We start from the raw sequence: 16480 nt of genomic DNA, 5'->3' as shown, positions 1-16480 counted from the left end.
TTTTTGTAAGTGATAGACACTTTTAATAGAAAACTGACCATTTGCAGTGCATCTCAATATCAATTTGGCTGGGCTATTTGAGAGACTAATATGGATTCTCTTAGTGATAACAACTTCATTACTAGAAAAAAACGTGTTCAGTCAGTGGAACATTCCATTGCTTAGTATCTAAATTAATAAGAGCAGCAATTGATTCCATTGCTTGCACTTTATAAGTGATTAGTTGGGGTAGCCACTTGTCCTTCCATGTTCTAACTTTTTTGTCCATTACCAATCCTCCAATAGATCCTTCCTCCATCGGATGTCTAGGTGCGATATGGCTCCTCCATATGAAATATGGCCTGGAGCCTAGTTTTGCTTGAAAGAAAGAAGTTTGAAGGAACTATTTCAATCTGAGAACTTGTGCTACTAGGGAGTCATGTCTTTGAATTAGTCTTCATCCTTGCTTGGCAAGCATAGCCAAGTTGAAACTCTTCAAATCTCGAAAGCCTAAAGCTCCAGTTGCCTTTGCTTTTCCTATCTAATTCTAAGATACCTAGTGGATTTTCCTCTCATTCTACTGTTGTGCCCATCAATAGTTATTCATGACTCTATTGATTTCTTTGAGAAGGGATATTGGGAGCTTAAAAATACTCATACAGTATGCAGGCAGAGCATAATCATTGATTTGAGTAAAATTTCCTTGCTTGCTTGAGAAAGGAACTTTGTTTTTCGGTTGCTAATTCTTGTTCTCACCCTATCAAGTATACTTTTGAATGCTTGAGTTCGAGATCTTCCAATAGGGGCCGGTAAGCCGAAGTACTTTTCATAAGATGAGGAAGATCTAACCCTTTCTATGCTCATAATGATTTAGTTGGTGTTGGTGTTGAAATGAATATAAGTTTTTCTTTGTTGAGTCTTTGTCTAGAAGCTCTTTCATAGATGTCCAAGATATCTATCAGTCTGCTCCACTCTAAGGAATTTGCTTTGGAAAAAAGCAAGCTATCATATGCAGAAAAAAGGTGGTTAATGCAAAGTTGGCCTCGAGCAATAGGGATGCCCGTGATTAATCTTGATGCTTCTACATTATTGAGGAGAGTACTCAAAACTTTAGAGTAGAGAATGAAAAGGTAGGGTGATAGAGGATTACCCTGCCTAATTCCTCTAGTTGGCTTAAAGGAGCATTGGGAAGAACCATTAATGAGGATTGAGTAGGATATTGAGTTTATACATCTCGTCACAAGTTCAATCCATCTTCCATTGAAACCCATATATTACAACTCTTAAAAATTTCACTCCGCTATATCATATGCTTTACTTATATTGAGTTTCATAGCCATATTCCCAGTTTAGAAATGGCAAAAAGATTGTCCTCAAATTCTGATATTCATTGAGTGCATAGTTTCCTAAGCAGCTACCACATTATCCATGATCAATCTTCCAATTATAAAGGCACTCTGTGTGGGAGAGATAACATAGTTAAAATAGTTTTCATTGGCCAATACTTTAGAAATAAGCTTGTAAATAACATTGCAAAAAGTGATTGACCTATAATCAGAAACTTTCTTGGGAGTCTTTATCTTTGGGATTAAGGTAATGTAGGTCTTATTAATATGGTCAATCTCACCATTTGAATCGAGGAAGTCAAGGCCAGCTTCATAAAAAGGATTATGCCTATATATTACTCGCATAACAATAGTCGAATGTGCAAATGGTTATAGTCGGGAGGGAGATCTTGTGAATAAACATGGCTTGCTTGCAACTTCAAGACTATCATATGATTAAAAAAGACAATCAAAATCAGAAATATGTATGCGCACAGCATCCAACAATTTACACCCTCGGATTTCTACGACTTGGATAAACTCAAAAATATTTAGCTAAAAATAATGGATATGCATTGAAAAGGGTTAGAAGATCTTAATATATATATATATATATATATATATATATACACACACACACACACACACAATAGCGCTGCAATAATACACTAAATACTGGTTCTAAGTTTTTATATTAGACAAATGATATTTATAGTTATAAAATGGATAAACCCCGTGCATTTGATTTTAAAAAATTAATAAATATAAGATTTATATTAAAAAAAAATTAATTTTTTTAATAATAAATTAACACACTTTTCTTAAAAAAAAAAAAGTACGAAATTGACTATTGGAGACAACATTTTCATGGAAATATGTTGCGTTAGGATGATACATCTAATATGGTCAGTTGGTTATATTAAACCTTCGTTTCACTGCACTTGAGTAGAATGAGCCATGTAATTATTTTCTGGTCGATGCAAAATCACTTCATTGCTTTAAGCTTCCTTTGTGTACTTGGATGCCTTTTGAGCTTTTCAGTAAAATATTTTATTACAAATTTCGGTTTTCCCCAGAATCCTCACTCAAAGCCTTTTTATACCTCGCTTGGATTGTGTTGATATCTTATGTTGCTTGCCCAAAGAATTAAACTGGATGATGAGCAAATAAACTTTTTATATTTAGTTAAGTATTCTTTGGGTTAATGCTTTGACTCGTTAGGTTTGTGTTGCTGATTATAACACTGTCCGCAGTCAGCTTAATGCTATAATCCGGAAGCAAAGTGGAAGGTATACTTTTTTTCCCCTGAAATGGCCTTTTTCTTTTATGCCTGATTGTGGCTCTACGCAAAATGTATTTTATTCTGGCCTCTTAGCTGATCTACCTTTCCTTTCTGCATATTTCAGCTTAGCTGTGCGAGATCTCTCAAATCTGGTGAAACCAGAGGATATAATTACCTTAGAACATCTGGTGACTCTCCTTGGTCCTTGCAATTGTTCCCAAGTACTCACAGAAAGACTGGTTGGCCAGTTATGAGACTTTGACAAGCTTTGAAGTAAGAATAGGTTTTTATGTGTACTCATTAAAAAAATATATATTTTTATGTATATATTCCAATTCCTGTTGTTACAGCCTCGAAGACAGTCTTGTAGGATGGTGATTTAGAACGCTAACTTGCTGATCAATGATTTAACTTCACTTTGATTGATCAGCTTATCCATCAGACTTTTAAACCTCTGGAATAGTTGTAGTCTAACTGTTTTACTTTTTGTTTCTTGTTATCTTTCCTGTCTGATTAATCAAGCTAACCACGTTCAGGTCCCCAGGTCCTCCAAGAAGTTGTACGAGGATAATGAATATGCTCTTTATTCTGCGACACTCTTTTGTCGTGTTGCAGATAATTTTAGAACAAGTGCACGTGATAGAGGTTTTCAAGTGAGTATGCTTTTGCGAACTATCACCAGAGCAGAAATGCATGAAGAGTTTATTGCAATTTTCCATTTTCTTCTTACTTTCAGTGTTTGGCCTGGTGGTAAATATCTAATTAGTGGTTTTTTTGCCATTCTACTATGTGATTCAGATACGTGATTTTGAATGTAGTTCAGAAGCACAACAGAGTCGGAAGCAGGAGTTAGAAAAATTAATGCAAGACCAGGAAAGACTGAGGAGTTCTCTTTTGCAGTGGTGCTATACCAGTTATAGGGAGGTATTTTTGTTTGTGCTATTCCTCATCTTTAGGACACCTCTGACTTATTTGCCCACCAATGTAGCCTACTGGCCTATAGATGGTCAGAATCTTCCAAATTGGTTTTATGGCTTACAGTTTTTAAAGTTTCTTTTAGTTCTATTATAACAATTATCACTACACATTGTTATTTTACACAAGAATATGTTTCTTGCCTGTAGGTTTTTAGCTCCTGGATGCACTTTTCTGCTGTACATGTTTTCGTAGAGAGCATTCTGAGATATGGTTTGCCGCCATCGTTCTTGGTATGTGCACTCTTATGTTCATTAATGGCTTTCCAATGAAACATTTGCTTTTTGACTGAGCGCAGTTTGTTGACACAATTTCAGGCGTGTGTTTTAGCTCCATCAGTGAGAAGTGAGCAAAAAGTACAGTCAATCCTTGAAGGGTTGTGTGATAGTGCAAACAGAAGTCCTTGAAATCGTGTTATCTTTTACAGCCTATTATGAGGGAACCTCAATAATTTACACTAATAAGGTTGGAGTAGCCTTCTTAGCTTCTTTGCTTCATGGGGCCATGTGAACAAGATGGGGATCCTGTGTACTTGGGCTATGCCTTTTCTTATGAATAAAGCTCCTTGATTACCTATTAAAAAAAGCATGGTATGGATGGAGATAATTTCAAGATGCATTATTTACCTAACTAATAAGACCATTTTACCTGAGATGGTCGTCTGATTGAGCTAGCCTGGGAGGAATATACCATGCGGTATGGTCAAGAAAGATGGGAAGGCTATGAAGCGGTAGTTTTTAAAAAAGAAATGATTTTTGGAAATTTTGTCCGGAAATTAATCATGATGTTGTACAGTAACTAAGCTAACTCTAAACTTTGTTTGCAAGTACATTATCATCTCCAAACTTTTATATGAACTTTCAACACTTCCATGCTTTAAGCCGTAACGAAAATGGGCAGCACGTATTCCAGTTAAATTAGGACGTGTTGTTTGCATGCCTCCTGAAGCCTTAGCTCACACCAAATGCAGCCTAGCTCACACCAATGCATCTCTACATACATAGGAGTGGAAATTTATATGTCTGGATATTGGTTAACGCTGTTCATCTGTGAATCTTGATGGCTTTTTCCGTAGTCTGATCAATGTTTCGTGGAATTGTTCCTTTGACGATTAAACCAGCTCATACTGGAAAACCAATGATGAAATTGGAGGGATGGTTGGTCTGGCAGCTGATACTGATGTCCATCCCCATGTCTGCTTCACAATCAATCTCGTGTGACCAGTGCTAAATCCAAGCTCCTTGTCTGTTAGGAAGTCCAAGTCTAAGGATTCCTCAAGACAGCAATAACAATGGACAGGCACCGTAAATTAGATTTGGCTCCGTTTAGATTCAGAAAGTGTTTCATCTCATCTCATTTTATCATTATAATTTTCTCAAATTTTTACAAAAAATATAATAAACAATTCAATTCTTTCAATTTTCAATTTAATTTTGTCAAATCTGAAAACAATAATAATATTAAAAAATAATATTCTAACAATATTTTTTTTAACTTTCATATTTTATCTAAAACCATCCCATCACATCTCTGAAACTAGCCGAACCAATTCTTTGGTTTTTTAATTAGAGTTTCAGCTCAATGGGAGTGGTAAGGAATGAGGGTGAAATGTCTAGGGAAGGTTTGGCACATCAAAATTGTGGAACAGTTATTTACTGTGCTTTCAGCTTAGAAAGCTTGAAAATAATGCTGATGGTGTATCCCGTGTATTCCTATATTAAAGCGTGTTAATGTTTTGAAAGACGCAATGTATTCTGGTTGTGTTTCCTTGGCTTACATTTGAGATGAGATTTTGCGTCCCGGTAAAGCAGGAGGCTGTCTTTGGCTAAAGACAAATTTTGCGACATGCATGTCATTCCTGCAACTCAAGTGATGTTGTTGATGGAAGCAAAAAGTAGAATAACCTACAACATTATGTTGCAGGCAAGAGGATCAGTTTCTTTTTTCTTTTTGATGGAAGAGGATGAGTTTCAAGCTAACGATTCGAAAGTTTTTGTAGAGTTCAACCATGCAAAATTAAACAAGTTAGATTTTCCAGAGAACAAGATTTTCTTCTAATAAATTGCTGTGTTTGAAATGGCAGCCCTCTTGCCCCCTTGTCTTTACGTCGCTTATTGTAGTGGTGTGTATCCGGGCCCTTTTTTTTTTTTTTTTCCTTCTGTCCGGTCCGAAACTCAGAAATCCGAATGAATTCGGGCAGTTTTCTACCCGGATTAGACCCAGGCGGGTAAGATATACTCTTATCCACTCTAAACCGGTTACAGTTCCAGTTATATAACCGGATTTTCGTAAGCAGTTGTCTTACAGAAATCAATATAAACTGAAGCAGTAAAAAAGTCTAGTCTGACCTTCAAAAAACATAATGGGAGCAGCGAAATCAAACCTAAAAGGCCAAGGATTTGCCTATAGCATTAGCATGAAAATGACGCATGCAAGGCTGGTAAGAAAAAAAATGTGATAAAAAGTAAACAATCGTCTTTTCAAGTAGCTGGAAAAGCGGTGCTCCAGCTAGCTAATGATCTCTTGACTAGGTAAAACTGTATCAGGGCCTGTTGAAGATTGATCAGATATGGAAATTCCTGTTCCGGTGGCAGTTGTTGAAGATTGATCAAACGTCAAAAGTCTACCTATGGTGAATGGAGGTGCAGATGGAGGAAGGTTTATCGTTTTGCTCCCAAGCATAAGAACAACCTTAACATGGGAGACCTGATATTAGGATCTTCCTGAACACAACAATTAGATATGGACAATCTCAGAGCCTTGGTTACAGGACAAGTGCCCACTTATGTCTGATCGATCAACTCAGGTCCTTTGCCTTCGTTCCATGGTTGCTAGGTCTCTTTTCGTTTGCTTTTTTACGAGGTCAACTGTATTAAGTTAAATATTCACCTGAGTTGAAAAGGAAACCTTGGGTGAAGATAAGGGTGGCCACACCGTGAACAAATAATTTCAAGAAGAATACCTGTACCTGCTCCCATTTTGGACTCCGCCACCAAAACCTCCATCTCCTCCTCAGCCTTTGTCTGGAGCCTCTAGGTTATCTGGGATTCAATTCTTGATCAAAACATTTTCAAAAATAAGTCTTTAAAAAATATATATATAGTAATAAACCTGGATATCTGGATTTAGATCCAGTTACCATCCGGGTTTTTTTTTCGAGTTTTTTAAAAACCCGGATACGGATCTGGTTATGACCAGGTATCCGGATCCATATCCGGATCTACACCCCAAGATAATTGTACATAGATGAGGAAAAATTCCAGAACAGATCTTCTTGTTTCCATGTACGAATGCAACACACGAGAAGAGATGGCTTAGGATCGATAGTTGATTTTATTATCTATCACATTTTGAATCCAGTTAATCTATGATCTCATTAGGCGCCACTGTTATGAGTCGGCACCAAAAAGGGTAAAACACACGTGGTGTATTCATTTATTTACTACAGGGCATAAAATAACTCGCGACTCCAAAATCTTGGGAGGCAACGACAAACCCCATAAGTTGCAAACATCAAACAAGACCGAGTTAGTGACATTTGGCGCATTGGGTGAAACAAGCACGCATTCTATAGTTTTATCTCACTTCCATTTCCATTCCACTTGGCTTACATGATTGTCTATCAACTCTATTAATAGAAGAGAAATGCTTTAAAGCTACAATGTGAACATCAACAAAACAACCGAGTCGCTAATATGTTTCAGCTTAATCACAATCGCCTTCCAAAAAATAGAAAGAGAGAACTCAACGTATCACTCAATACGCCCATTATTTTTTGACCCATGCTTGCGGGGAAACATGTTCCAAACATCAGTGTGCAAATTCATTATAGGCCTAACTAAGTATTAAAGCAGTCAGAAGGATGAGAATAAAACCATCCTTCACACTAGGAAAATTGGATACAGTCCCAAATTCAAAAGAATACTCCCCCACTGGCTTGGGAGCCATCAAAACAGATTCCGCAATTCTCTGTTTATTTTGTCCCCATAGATGTCTTTTCTAACTTCCATGAAATGACAAAAATTATGTTGATCATCAGCAATCCTACACCTTTGCAAGCTCGGTTGCAGTGGTGGCAGCAGCAGGAGTGATCCCCCAGTGGTTGGCCTGAAGATAACACCAAATCACGATTAGCAACAAAAATGAGTAACATGAAAAACAATAGTGTACGCAACCACTTCACAGCTATAAAATGAACTCACAATCCCACGAAAACTTTGAAGGCGTCATAGATTCCCCACTGAGCTCCGGTAAGAGTTCCAATCATGACAATTCGGAGAGGAAGCCCACGGGTAAAGAGACCCCACAAACCTAGCTTCTTCACGGCCTGGACAAACCAGAAGACAGATTTGAAGAAAGTGTGAAGAAATAAACAAGCATCAGGGAACCATGCTTAGGAGAATCACTCACATCACCAACAGTTGCCCCTTTGGCATTGTTGAGGAAAGAGACAAGATTGTCAGCAGGATGAGACACAACAGCACAGAATATACCAGCCACATATCCACCAGCAAAACTCACACCAAGCTGCAGACTTTTACTACACTGGTCCTTCGGAGTGGGGATGGCATACTTATAAATATTCTCCACAATGGCCTCAAAAGATGCAAACTTCATCATTGTATCTGCAAGAATGAACATAATGATACAAAAGAAAGGTAAGAAGGCATCAACAATAGTTTTAAGGAGCTGAGCACTTTTTTCTTGCCACATTTTTCTATTAAATCCCTGGTTTAGGGTCAACAACTTTTCAACAAACAAATACGGCACCACGGAACCAAGCTGGATTGAGAACAAGCAAAGATGGTTACTTTTGTGCATATCAAAACAAAGACCAGAGAAACTGCAGAACATCAACTGCATCCAAAAAAGCGAAATATGGGTATTTCCTGGGATGGAGTATGTATGCATGTATATTTGTTATGTGTGTTTATATACATGTATGCTGTTTCTAGTTTCTACAAGGAATATCCAAAATTGAAGTTTACAAATCATTGAAACTCAACATATGAAACAATTTAGCTTTTCAAAATGAAAACTAATATATGATGCTCAAGCAAGTTCTTGCAACATAATCATTCGCATGTTAAGAATATGGAGGTAAAAAAAAAAAAAAAAATGTATTCAACACAATCATTTGCACGTTTGGAAAGTCTAAAATAGCGTATAATACATACCTCCATGAAAGCCTCACTTGAGACTCGTCCAAAAATTTTAGTTCTATTGACATTTATGTAGCTAGTTCAAGCATTTGACATTAAGTAACTCTAAATAATTTTTTAGCTTTTTACTAATAAAAACAAAAGGCATAGCCCAATACATGGGATGCATATAAGAAAAGTTAAATAATTTTTCTAGGACTTCAATATAATCATAACTATGAATTTTGTTAGTCAAAAACAGAGAACTACCAATCCAATTCCTTCCCCCACTCCAACTTACATGGAATCTGACGTCCCCAGAGAGGAACTAGACCCTTGTACAATCTGCATGATTTGACAAATCAGTTAGAAATGCATCCTTAATTGCAATGTCATATATTATTAGAAAAAAAAAAAAGGAACCCCATTCATATGCATACCCCAGAACGCCTTCAGATTTAACAAACTTAGGAAGCCCATCTGAAAGACCTCTAGCAAAACCAGGCTGTGTTTGAACTCGGACCTTCACTGCCTCGAAAGGGCAAAGTGCAATATCTGCAATGACCTCGGCAGATGCAGAACCAGCAAGATAGATCAAGGTCTTGTACTTGGATGCATACTCAGGTCCAGCAATGTCAGAGTAGTACTTCTTAAAGAATTCGTAGAATCCAAACTTGCAAGCACCCTGAGCACTGTAGCCAAGCAAGGTTGGTACCCAACCCCTGAAGAAGCCTCTGATGCCCTGATCCTTCAGCAACACTCCAAACCCAGATGAGATGCTTTTGTACTTTGCAGGGTCAATCTGGAAGCCAAAAATCTCAATATTTATCAGCACCCTTGTATCCAAGAGTGACAACTCATATTAAATATCCAACCGTTTGATTGTTGAGAAAAAAAGGTAAGATGATTCTATGCATTCTCTATTTCAAACATATTCTTGAAATTAAAGGAAATAACTCATTTTTGTCAAATCATCTCATTCTGCTCACACATCCAATAAACAAAGTACAGCCTCTCTACACAGATTTAATATATCCAAAAAAGCTGCATTATGAACATGTCCAAGTTTCAGTGAGATGAAAGTTAAATTATCTTCAAGAGTTTTGTTAAATCCTGTTTCATGATATGAGAACCAAATAAAGCATGGGCCATTTTGTACAAATTAGTATGCTTTTTAATCACGTGGAACATCACCAAGGCAGAGCCTTTTGCACTCATCCCTGGGGAGCAAACCTTGGATGCACAACCCCACTAGCCAGAACATGTATCAGATCATTCAAGAAAACTCCAATTGCGGAATCAAACTCAGGATGTAAAGTCTACACAGCTCATCTCAAGTTGACCCTTTGACCACAAAGCTTTACAAATTACTGTGTTAGCACCCATCAAAAGAATTTTATTTATTTTTATCGGTAACACCCATCAAAAGAAATAAAAAAGAAATTTATATTTATAGTTCATACGAAGGTTATATAGTCAAGAATGAGAGACAATATGATCTCAAGATACACTCTTAAAGAGCAAAAATCCTAGCAATCAGAAGATTCATACATTCCACGAAGAAAATCATAACAATGCAACATCATTAACTCATAATCAACTGCGTACTTTTTTTTTTTTGATAAGTAAAACTCATAATCAACTGCGTACTTGCACCTTTCAAGAAAGAAAAGAACTAACGAACTACTGGAAAGCAATGTACACGCCCGCATGCCTGGGGCTATGCCTACTGTTATTTAGTAAAATTTACAATTACTTATCAAAAACGAAGGAAATAGGAAAAAGAACCAAAAAGCAAAGCTCAAGTTCATTAAAAACACCGAAAGATCAAATCCAGTGAAAATCTGGCACGGCGGAAAACTAATTCTGATATCTCGAAAAAAATCTTCGACAACTAATTTTCAGCTGAAATAACACAAATCTTGAAACAACCCAAAAGAGAACATATTTTTAAAAGAAAAAAGAATAAATCGTAGATTTAAAGTCACATCCGTAAGGTGAAATCATCAGCCGAAAGTCTGACCATAAATAGATCCGAAAAGACAACTACTCCAACATTGAGACAATCAAATGAGCTCGATAGAAATCCATACAAACGGAGAAGATCGTGAAGAAAAAATTTCAGATCGACACGAATAACGAGCCAATGCAGTAGAACAAATAGCAACGCGCGGAGAAATACATGTAGATCTAATAAGGTACGGAAATGTTAGGAAGATGGCATCAAAGTCGGAAGGGGAAACAAGAGAGGGAGAGCGAAGAAAAAGCGGAAGGAAATAAGGACCTGCATATTGCATTTGACGAGGTCGAGGGGAGTGACGGCCGTGTGAGTGAGACCACAGCTAAGGATGCCTCCGACGGTACAGGCGGCGTAGAATTGTGGGGAGTACATCTCGATCTTCTTGGAAGGCTCGCTAGGGGCGGGAACAAAGACGTTGCTACTGGGAGACGAGGGTTGAGAGAAGAGGGTGTTAAGATTAGGGGGGGGAATGATATTATCGAGAGGTAGGGTTTTGTGGGAGAGAGAAGAAGAGTAGAGGAAGCTGGGGATCAGAGACTGACGCGATGTTTTTTCTGAGAGAGCCATTGGAAGGGACCAGAGAGGGCGGAGAGGCTGAACGTGACTGAGTGGGAGTTCAAAGAGGGAGGAGGTCGGAATCCAGAAATGAAAGCGAGAGTGACGCTCGCAGATATTTGTTGTATGCGTTGGTTGCACTGAATGACTCGCACTGCCTGGGTTTTTTATTTTATTTTGTTTTATTTGTCTAATCGCCAAATTAAAATCAAATTTTGAAAAAGAAAATAATAATTACAACAATTATATTGGTTTAGTGTTTAACTATATTGTTTATAGGAAGAATTATAACAATTATATATAACTTATTTTCATATTAATCGACACGACAGATTTTACATGAATGTTGTATTTATTAAATTTGGGTGTAAGTTTTTCTAAGAGAGAGAGAGAGAGATTAATCTCATAGTCTGTTGTACTGTGGCTAGTGCATGTTTATGATCATCCTGGTACACTTTGAATGTATACATACATTACAGGCCTGCCATATAATTAGGGCGAATAATTTGGGAATTTTTTTAGTGTAGGCACTAGACAGTTTGGGCGGCGGAACTACCTTAAGGCTTGGGGGTCTTGACTCTTCTAAAATTTTTAAAATTTAATAAAAATTAAATTTTAGAATGTGTTTTTATAAATCGTAAGCTTGAATTCTTAAGTTACGTTTAGATATTGAACTGAGTTAAGTTGAGTTGAGATGATAAAATATTGTTAGAATATTATTTTTTAATATTATTATTATTTTGAGATTTAAAAAAATTGAATTGTATATTATATTTTATGTTGAAATTTAAAAAAAATTATAATAATAAGTTGAGATGAGTTGAGTTTGATTTGATTTTCAAATTACCCTTAAGGTCTTGGAAGACTGTTATAGGAATGGTTCCGTAACTCAGCTTTCTTGTTGATGCGCCATGCCAGAGGTAAGTGTTGCTTTTCTTTTGTCTGGTTTTAAATTGCAGTGCTTGTTTAGTTTTTTCCAAATGATTTGGGTAGACTACATGGGTCCTTTTTGCTGAAAATTTTGATTATGCTGCATGAATTCATCCCATTTTCATCCTTCTCTTCACTTGGAATTATATTTTTTTCCTGTTAGAATATGTTATCCCCGATTAATGGTTTTCAATCTTATAGGGTCTTGCTATTCTGTTAGCCTGCGTGATAACCATTTTTGTGTGAACTCCATGCGGCACCACTGTCCAATATGCAATGAGGTGTGCTTTGTAGATGATTTATTTGTGTATTGAAGGGCATTGTTGTGATCTGGTTTACTATTTTATTTTTATAGTATCTTTTTTATTCACTTAAGACACGACTGTAATGAAATGTGGGCACAGATTCATTTGGATTCTTAACAACCTGGATTGTTGTTGTGACAGATGATGCAGAATTCCTAATTACGGAAGCCAACTGCCAGCTAATTCTCGCTATATATTTTTATATAAACCCCAAGCTAGGGTGGGTACTCTCCTTGCATTTATTGTCATGAACAACTGAAATATGGTCTTTATATATTGGGTATATGCCCAAATTCTTAAGGAAAATGCCAGATCTCCCGCTGGAGCCCAGCTGGGATCTAGCAAGTGTATTTTAATGTGGTTTTTTAAGTTTTTTTTTATATAAATTTTTTTAATAATTTTAAATATTTAAAAAAAATCATAATATTATTAAAAAATATTTTTTTAATCACGAAATAAAATATTTTTTTATGATTTTTTTATTTTACTTTGTGATTAAGGAAGTATTTTTTTATGATTTTTTTTTTTTTTACTTTCTGATTAAATAAGTGTTTTTTTAATGATGTTCTAAATTTATTTTATTTTTTAAAAATATTAAAAAATCTATATAAAAAATAACTTAAAAATAAATACATGTAACACTACACCCCAGCGGGGGCTGTAGCATCATCCAATTCTTAAAGCTTCACGGTCAGTTTGTCCAAATTAATACGCATAAATCTCTACAATTTAGGTCGATCAAACTGAATCCAGATTCGTGGTAGTTTGACCACTTGTCCACCATTCTTCATGATATGTGTTCAACGACAACGTTTTTGTAAATCCTCTCAATGTTTCTGTGAAGCATACAAGCCCCAAGAAGGGAACTCCAGACTACTTGCCGAATCAGGCCTCACGCCTTGTAGAGATGACCGGCATCCCCAAGAAGATCAACCGTGTATGTGCAATACTGCTCGTTTTACACCAAATTCAAGGCTCGTGGTTGGAGTTAAACCGATGCCAACCTTATTTTCAAAGACTAGCATGGCTTCAAGCAGCTAGAACTGACATAAAAGTGACACACTTTGGTTTGAACCCAGTGCGCGCTAGTCGTCTTATAGAAGACTTCCAGAGCTTCTAAGGCTCGGCCACGCATTCTATAACCAGAAAAGTCCATAACTTCACATGCTTCTCCTTCATTCGATCAAATGCATTTCTCGCCATTTCAACTTACAAACGCAGCTATTGCGTTTGTATATATGTACCCACAAACTTGTTCTCCTTCAATCCTATTTTTATAACCTCATATACGAGGATGAACAATGACAAAATTAAATATTTACCCGAATGTAAAACCATTTATCTGCAATGACGAATATACAAAATGCAGAAAAATAGTTTCAGCCAGGATACTGAAGCTGTGTAGCATTAATCAATTTATAGCCATACACGGAGTTTGAATATGATAAATGGATATGCACCAAATTGCAGATAAAAACCAAGTTACAGATATACACTATAGTTATGCATTTGAATTTAAATAGTGTAATATGGTTGTTCAGGACAATGCCACTTTGATGTGCATCAACAACATCATTCGGTTTCTACAACTTATCTTGATCAGCAGTTGAGTCGTCAAGTGCGAGATGTAGTTCTATGTCAGTTGTCTGAAGCAGGGTCATTCATCTTAACAGCCCCCATCAAGCTAATGGGAGGTGACTCACCTACCCTGAGCTTGGACCTGAGTAAATGAAATCGAGTTGCAGATAAGGCTTTGGCAAATATATCTGCAGCCTGATGAGAGGTAGAAATGAACTTGAGTTGAATTGATAGACTTTGAAACTCCAATAATGTCGCTGGTTTCCTGAGCTAGCTTTGTATTTTCGCTTTTATCATTTTGTCGGCCACATGGCACGAGATTTAGGTAGGGGGCAACAGTCGAGGAATGTAATTAAAATGAGTTGTGGCATGATGTTTGGAGCGTATGTTGTATGACGACAATAAACTTTACCACCCCAATTATTCGACACTCGACTTCACAAATTGGAAAACCTCTGTTTTGTTCGTTTAATTCTTTGGTCACCATAAGCGAGAGCATACAGAAATGCTGAATCATAATTTTGGATTTGTGTTGTTCTGTGCCTCAGTCCAAACTAGCTTCGTCTTAATTTTAATTTTATTATAATTTTATTATATTATTGTGATTTCGCCAACAATTTTAAGGAGATTTCAGTATGGAGCCTACAACTGAAAAATCCACGGAAAGCATTGGAGATCTCAACAAGCAAAGGAGCTTATTTCAAGAGATGAAAGTGCAAGGTGCTCTTTTATCTAAGTCTTTTCAACGTTTCTTATGTTCTCATTACAAAGAATCCTAGCAAGATTACTACCGAGAATATGACTGAAGCACAAGTAAAAGTTCATGAAGAAAAAATTGAGAAATATACCAAAGATGAGTATAAATATCGATGCTATCTTTTAAATTGTATTGCTGATCAATTTTATGATTACTACAATACTACTTACATATCTGCGAAGAAAATTTGGAAAGCTTTACAGAGTAAATACGATACTGAAGAAGTCGGAGCGAAGAAATATGCAGCAAGTCACTTCTTTCGATATCAAATGGTAGATAGAAAATCCATTACCGAGCAAGCGCAAGATTTTCAAATGGTTGTACCTGAAGTTAGATCCGAAGGCATCAAGATTGGAGACAATCTAATTGTTTGTGGCATCATCGACAAGTTACCACCTTTGTGGAGAGAGTTTCAAAAGTCGATGCGCCATAAACAAAAGGAGACATCTTTAGAGACATTAATCACATTCGTGTGGAGGAGAAAGCAAGAGGCCAAGATGATTTGGTATTTCAAAATGGTAATGAGGATACCATGACAAAGATAAACTTCATTTCTGAAAATGATAGCTTGCCCAAAGGTCAAAATACAAGAAATAGTTTTTTTAAGCCGCAAAGAAAAAATTTCAAAAAATTTAGTAGACCTCACAAAAAGGGTTTTCAAAACCAAAATGATAAGAATCAAGGACCTCATTCACAAAATCAAGCATATTTTGTCTGTGGCAAATTTGGACACTTTGCTCGAATTTGTAAGTTTCGAAAGCGAGATAATAATCCTCAAGTTAATGTAACTAAGGGGCCATTTGTAGCAATGATCACAGACATTAACATGGTTCAATTTGTTGAAAGGTGGTGGGCAGATTCTGATGCCAATAGACATGTCTGCTATGATAAAAATTGGTTTAAAAATTTTACTCCCTTTGAAGAAGATAAGACTATTATGCTTGGTGATTCAAGTAAAACTGAGGTTCTTGGGAGTGGTGAGGTTGAGTTGAAATTCACATCTAGACGTATATTGATACTCAAAGATATTCTCTATACACCGTCTATGAGGAAGAATTTGATGTCGAGTTTTTTACTCAACAAAGCGGACTTCAAACAAACTATAGAATCTGATCAATATGTTATTACAAAAAATGGAATTTTTGTGGGCAAAGAATATGCTTGTGATGGGATGTTTAAATTGAATATTGAGAATAAAGCATAGTATGTTTCTTTTTATGTGTATTATTTTTTAAATATTTTGGCACACTTGTATTTCTCAGATTTTGAATAAAAAATAGCAGTTTATTTTTCTTCATTTTGGATTAAAGTGATTTTTGAGTAAGATGTTTTTTTTTTTATGAAAAGAAAATTTCTGTTTAAATCCAAAAATTAGTGGGGGTCAAGTTTTTAGAAAATAATATATTTTTTTAAACACTTGGCTCTAACGTTTTTATTTTTATTTTCTTCCTTCAATTCTTTTGAGTTTTTGGGATAAAGTCATAATTGGTGAACTCCTTGGTAGCTAATATACGTTTACGGAAAACTTTTCCAGTACTACATGAGATGCGTCTATTTTATTAGTTGCCATTTGGTTTGTTCAAGAAACGTTTGGTATTAATTTTGGCATTGGTACCATAACCGTAAGCCTTTC

The 16480-nt window shown here is 36.2% G+C and overlaps 1 protein-coding gene, 1 long non-coding RNA gene and 1 pseudogene across 2 annotated transcripts; 2 read left to right on the top strand and 1 right to left on the bottom strand.

The window, feature by feature from the left end:
- The first annotated feature begins 921 nt into the window (after nucleotides 1-921).
- Nucleotides 922-4781, top strand: LOC121250867 (annotated as a pseudogene).
- A 2513-nt stretch (nucleotides 4782-7294) lies between these two features.
- Nucleotides 7295-11421, bottom strand: LOC121250313 (mitochondrial phosphate carrier protein 3, mitochondrial-like). The gene is given in 7 exon segments (XM_041149413.1): nucleotides 7295-7650; nucleotides 7653-7668; nucleotides 7764-7888; nucleotides 7972-8186; nucleotides 9004-9047; nucleotides 9143-9504; nucleotides 10987-11421. Coding segments are annotated over 7 exon segments (1110 nt in total). The 5' UTR covers nucleotides 11290-11421; the 3' UTR covers nucleotides 7295-7605.
- Nucleotides 11422-12419: 998 nt separating this feature from the next.
- LOC121250315 lies at nucleotides 12420-13492 on the top strand. The gene is made up of 3 exons (XR_005937759.1): nucleotides 12420-12488; nucleotides 12654-12732; nucleotides 13266-13492. It is a non-coding gene; the product is annotated as an uncharacterized LOC121250315 (long non-coding RNA).
- The last annotated feature ends 2988 nt before the right edge of the window (nucleotides 13493-16480 follow it).

The sequence above is a fragment of the Juglans microcarpa x Juglans regia genome, chromosome 2D (genome assembly GCF_004785595.1).
Source record: "Juglans microcarpa x Juglans regia isolate MS1-56 chromosome 2D, Jm3101_v1.0, whole genome shotgun sequence".
Taxonomy (NCBI): Eukaryota; Viridiplantae; Streptophyta; class Magnoliopsida; order Fagales; family Juglandaceae; genus Juglans; species Juglans microcarpa x Juglans regia.
Note: the sequence above shows the minus strand (reverse complement) of the source record. Positions and strands in the feature narration are given on the sequence as shown.